At 30.7% G+C, this 6038-nt stretch overlaps 1 protein-coding gene across 1 annotated transcript; it reads right to left on the minus strand.

The window, feature by feature from the left end:
* Positions 1-420: 420 nt before the first annotated feature.
* On the minus strand, positions 421-1404 carry LOC112502631. Its single transcript, XM_025106585.1, has one exon. It carries the CDS (start codon positions 1402-1404, stop codon positions 421-423), a length of 984 nt encoding a protein of 327 aa, XP_024962353.1.
* Positions 1405-6038: the final 4634 nt, after the last annotated feature.

Genomic DNA, 6038 nt, shown 5'->3' on the forward strand with positions numbered 1-6038 from the left:
AACTTGTTAAAGCGATTAAAAACGTCTTATAAACCTATTCTAATAATTTTCGATATGTCGCTTTATAATTTGCTCCTATAAACTTAAATCAAGAGGCTAAATCATTTTAACCATTCTATAAACCCTAGTTAACTTTTGTTATTCTAAGAAGGAATTAAGTTCTTGACTTGGTGCATTTGACTCAAGTAATTGTACAAATAGCTGGTTGACTTGAATTTAAGTCCGTTTGAAACATCAACAAATTGATGTGGAAATCACTTCTTAATGCATTAAAGAAGATAGATAGATTTGTACATATATAACATGCACTTGAACAAAAGAGAAAGGTAGAGTTTTGCAACATCACCTTTCCGTAGGAAAAGAAGTACATTATTTGTATTAGTATTTGATGCCCATATGTCACCATTAATATCAAAGAAATCAAACTTCAACTTGAGGTTGCCCTAGCTGAATGTCCTTGTTTACCTTGAAAGCAGGCTCAAACTCGCCCAGATAACCTCCGAGTTGACTTGACAATCCCAGCTTATCGATCGGTTCCCGATGATACGATTTACAAACAAGATACAGCATCGTTTGCACCACATAACCAAGAAGAAACAGATCCATAAGTAGAAATATGCACAGTATTCCGATGATCAGTCCCATAAATCCATACCACACGAATAAATAGAACACTATCAAGATGCCCACAAAGATGCAATACAATCCGAAGAATACGAACCATGAGAGCCACCTCTTTCCTTTGATGAGAGCACTGCCCTTCATCATCGCTTGCAGACCATAAGAGCTTTCCAAAACAGTAACCACACTCGCCAGTTGCCAAACTGCAGTTATATATATAAAACCCACACAGTAAATCGCGACTAAGATGTAAAACAAGACAACGGAGAAGGTGCTGTCTGTGGTGGTGGTTGACCATATGTAGACCACAACTCCCGCGACCACGTTGTAGATGAAGAAACCAAAGTATGTCCACAAGAAAGTTAGAGCGAGTCTCTTCCACACTTTCGGGACGATTTTCAGGACTTTCTTGAAGGTGACCTCATCCCCGGAATATTTGACAGCGATGGTGTAAACAATGGCGGCAGTCGACAGAAGAGAAAAAAGGAGGAGGAAGCTCAAGTAGACTAGTCTGAAGATCCAATATCCAATCCATTCAGACGATAGGCGACGATAGAGGTGGTCGTTTCCGCCACGATAGTCTAGCCGGTCTTCGTCATTTTCAATCCTCCAATCAATTACATCCGAAATAACAATATGTAGAAGAAAGATGAAGGATAAAGGGAGGATGAAAGTTAAGGTGATCTGGGTGAAGAGTTTCTTCCATGAAAGAATGGTTTTGACAGATTCTTTGTAGATACCAAAGAAACCAACTTCTTGCATCTCTTCTTGAGGTTTATCCATGGTTTAATTTCTTGGAAAAGAGGGGTGGAGATGAAATAGAGGATTGGGTGTAAATTTATAGTAAGAAAGAGTAATTTGGACGTGGATTTCCCGATGGATTACTATGTTTTTTGTAAGTTTGTGGGGATGGTTTCTATGGTACCCCTCTTAATTGTCGCTTTAATCCGCCGTAGAAGATGCCATTACGGATTTCGTACCAAGGATTCCGTCTACTAAAACCAATAAATATGTCATTAGTAATGAAATATAACCAAATTAAACTATTTTAATGTAAACAAGTGAAAGATTAGCTATAAATTATGTGGAGCTGCTTTAAATAAGAATACCAAATATCATTATGAGAAGGTACAAAAATGAAGGTTTATATGTGAATCTTTTCTTTTAATCTTCATTTCTTACCTTCTTATGATATCTAGACTTCTTATTTGAACCGTCTACTAAATGTTTTAGGTTAAACTGCAAAAAAATCCAACGGGTTAAAAAATCTAACATATATAATTAAAAACATTTTTAACAAACTAGCTGAAAGTTGTTGGCTGATAAGAACTTTTTTTATTACTAATTGATAAACTATATGACCATCATATGAAAAAATAAGTTATAAATTATAGAATTCTAACGCACAAGAGGCAGGATATGAGGAAACAGTTGGCAAAACCTATGGAGCATTTGTAAATGCTATTTGATGTAGATGTTCAAAAAACAAACTCAAGGTAGTTTTTTTTTTCTATTTAACCTCGATATCCAATTTGTTATGTGAGAATTTCAAAACGACCATCTGTTTTGTGAGTAGCTCGGAGTCGTAACATTTGAATTTTTGTGGTCACAAGGGGATTTTTAATCTTTTTTGGATTTGAATCTGGACCTCCAGGCACTTTTGACCTTTGAAGCTCAAACTCAAACCAATCAGACACGACCCTTGTGGTTTGGTAGTTTATAACTAATGAAACATAACTTTTAAATAAACTAAAAAATAAGCGTGCTATCAAGCATGGCCTTTATAACCTCATATATACACTATATTATAAAATATTAAAATTAAATTCTTAAAAACCATTTTTAATGCATAAAATACTGTTTAATAATGCATATTACTTAAATTTCAAGAATACAAGTAATTGTGCATTGGTACAACTTTTTAAAGTTGTATGTTTGAATTTATATAACTAACTTATAAATATAATCAAATACAGGATAAATATCTCATTTTAAATATAAAAAAACTAAAATATAATTAGGATAGTCATTAAATTCTAACAGAATATTTAATTAATATTATATTTATAAAAAACACTATTATTAAATCTAAAATAAATTAATTTGTTATTAAACTTAAATTAAAAAATAAAAAAAAACTGGATTAAAAATTATATAAAAAACAGAGAACTTTTAAATTGTTAATTTAATACTAATATCCATATATTTTTTTCAAACTTTTATGAGGTCTTCAAATTTATGTTTATCCAAATATAAAAAATATTATTGTTTTCTCAAAATCATACAAAAATGGATTAAACAATAAAACGAAACAATAAAATCGATATGTATCGAGTTGAATTGCTCGAATACGCTTCTAGTAATACTATACATTATTTTATTGGTTAAAGTTGGATCATTATAATAAGAAAAATTACAAGTCTTATCTATATCTTTTACTCAAAATTACATTATGTATCCCTAAAATGAAATAATTACAGAAAAGTTTTATGTGGTCTACATTTTATAACGCTCTAGGCTTCTAGGTTCGTGTCACTAACTTCATTTAAAAACTTCTTTTTAACTCGGGAAAATTTGGTCCTTTTATCTGTTTTTGTTGTTCCCCTTTAAAAAGTAAATAAGAATATTATATATATATATATATATAGGTTACTGAAAAAATTTAATTGAATGTGAATTTGTGAATTGCCATTACAGATATTTATATAAGTTGACATATGCATCTTTAAATGGAAATTTTCAGTAATTCACATATATATAAACCCATGTTTAAAATTTATTTCTTGTCTTCTCACGATATTTAGCGTTCTTATTTGAACCATCGGCCCAATATAAATATATAGGAGGCCCCATTTTGAAAACTCTATAATTTGTGAGATCCTTGATAATAGTACATCATGTGTTATTTGATGTAATTTTTTTTTCATCTATGGCTAGAATTTGAGGTAAAAGTTCTTATGGGTCTCACAAAATTTGGAATACACAAATGATTAAGCCCTGTATATATGTATGTATGGTGAAGGATCGTGTTACACAAATGATTAAGCCCTATATATATGTATGTATGGTGAAAGTTATAATGAGAAGTGTAAGAAGAGATCTGAACCCCTGATCACTTTTAATCTCATTCTCACCCATGAATTTTGCTTTAGAACGAAATTTATCTGGTGCATCTCAGTGTACCTCATTAGTGTTGACATTCAAGTACGATTGATCCAAGGGTGAAGTTCTCCTTTTTACGTTTCTCAATATAACTTTTATTCTTATCGGAACTTAATCCTACATATATTATATAATATAATATATACAAACTTAGGATCATGGAAGGAAATCTAATTTTGATAAGAATAGTAGGAAGTGATTTATGGTCTTTTATTAGTTTTGATCCTATGGTTTATAAATTAGGTAGCTTTTGTTTTGGAAGGGTATTTTCGTCATTTGATTAATTGGTTCCACATTCCAAACCAAATTGCTAATTTGTTTCTTGTTTTACTTTCCGGTTCTCTTTCAATCATCCTACTAATTCTCAAGTTGATTTCCAATGATTTTCAGTGTCGCATTCAATTCATCCTTTCCTCCGTTAAGTTCTTTTACTACTCTTTATAGAGATTCAGACTTAAATCTTCTTTTTGTTCTAGTCGATGTTTTAATGCGTTTGCTATCGTATATGGATTAAATCAATTGGTTTTCTATTTCTTTGACCTCTTTTATAGTTATCACATATATTTATCTTTTTGTTCTTCTCATTAATCATTGTTTTTGTTAATCCCATAATGATCAATTAACAATGTAAATTCAACAATCAAGAACAACAATAGATTAAATCATCATATCATTTGATTATCTTCCATTACAATACGTTCCTCTCTCTAACTTGTCTCTCTAAACTAGATTCTCAATGTACACATCTAACTAACAATTACCATTACAAGCTAGTTATACTCTTGACTAATTACAAACTCAAACCACAATTAAGCTCTAATTAAACTTTGACTTTCTTTGACCATTGTTGAGTTGAAAATGTTGTATTCAAATCTTTGTGCTAAAACTGCTTTATATGCTTTATAGTTTAGTCTTTACATGCTTTGTAGTTAGTTTAATGTTTTGTAATAAAGAGTATAAATAGGAGCTCTTGTTAGTTGTTGGTGGTTAGTCTTGTGAGATCTTTGCGAGAATATCGGGCACCAACTGTAACATCAAGAACACTCTGTACTCATTGTAATTCATCAAGATATAGTCGACTTATCAATCTTGTGTTCTTGAATCTATTCTATTTGTGATTACAACTTGAATTTGGGATCTACAACCATGTTGACTTTCATATTTGACAATTCTTCAAGTCTTCAATCTTGTGATCTTGGATACAATATTCTTGACCTAACAATCTCCCCCTTTCTATTCGACAATACAATTCAGCAAATATCAACACTCTAATAATCTCCTCCTTTTGAAGACAATCAGATTTTGTCCACAAAGCATATCTGAAAAATAATAATTTTCCCTTTTAACAAATACAGTCTTCAGATCAAAATCTTCATCTTGAATCAATCTTTATAATCTTCAGAAGTTTTAGAATAGTTTTTGATCTTCAACAGTTAACAGAACTTCAATAAATCCTTTTCAGTCAACAAATAAGCTTTAGAAATTTAGACTTTAAGCTTTAAAACTACATGTACTAAACTCATCACCATTATATCATGAAAGAATCCAATTTTGTCAACAACTTTCTTCAAACAACTTTGATTCAAGCATCCAAAAAATCTTTTGCAGATAAGGAAACACAAGTCAATAACTCAACACCAAATTCTTTGAATCGGTATCAATCTTTTCGTCACATCTACAATCTTTAAGTCGAATGACTTTTCAACCTTTGATTCAAAGATTTAGATTCAAACCATCTCTTTCATATATTGAATCAACAAAATATTCGTTGAAGAACATTTGTAAGCTTGTTTAGACATTAGAAGAAGATATTTTTATGCGTTATTTTGAAACCTTAGATGGTTTATATGCGTATTAAACTTTTTGAAGCACTCTTTTGAAACCTTAGATGGTTTGTATGAATATTAGATATTTTGATGCGCTCTTTTGAAGCTTAAATGGTATATATGCGTATTAGATGTTTGTCGTTGTTTGAACTTGGGAAGATGTTTGTTGGCTTTTATATAACTTTTATCGATGAATGTTATGATCAAAGTTATCTTTAAAGATGATGTTGTCCTTTTCATTCGAATTTTGGAACACTACAAGAAGAAGGAGCTTTAGAGAAGAAATCTTCAGAGAAGCTTTTAGAAGTGTATCTAAAGCTTCATTATAGAGAAAGATTTAAATGACAAAAATGAGAAATGTAACTAAAGGTTGGACGACATTTAAAGAAGGATTTATAGGCTAATTATACGGTGTAAGAAATGTCGTTA

Source organism: Cynara cardunculus, unplaced genomic scaffold (assembly GCF_001531365.2).
Source record: "Cynara cardunculus var. scolymus isolate 2C unplaced genomic scaffold, CcrdV1 Un_Scaffold_1682, whole genome shotgun sequence".
In the NCBI taxonomy this organism is placed as follows: Eukaryota; Viridiplantae; Streptophyta; class Magnoliopsida; order Asterales; family Asteraceae; genus Cynara; species Cynara cardunculus.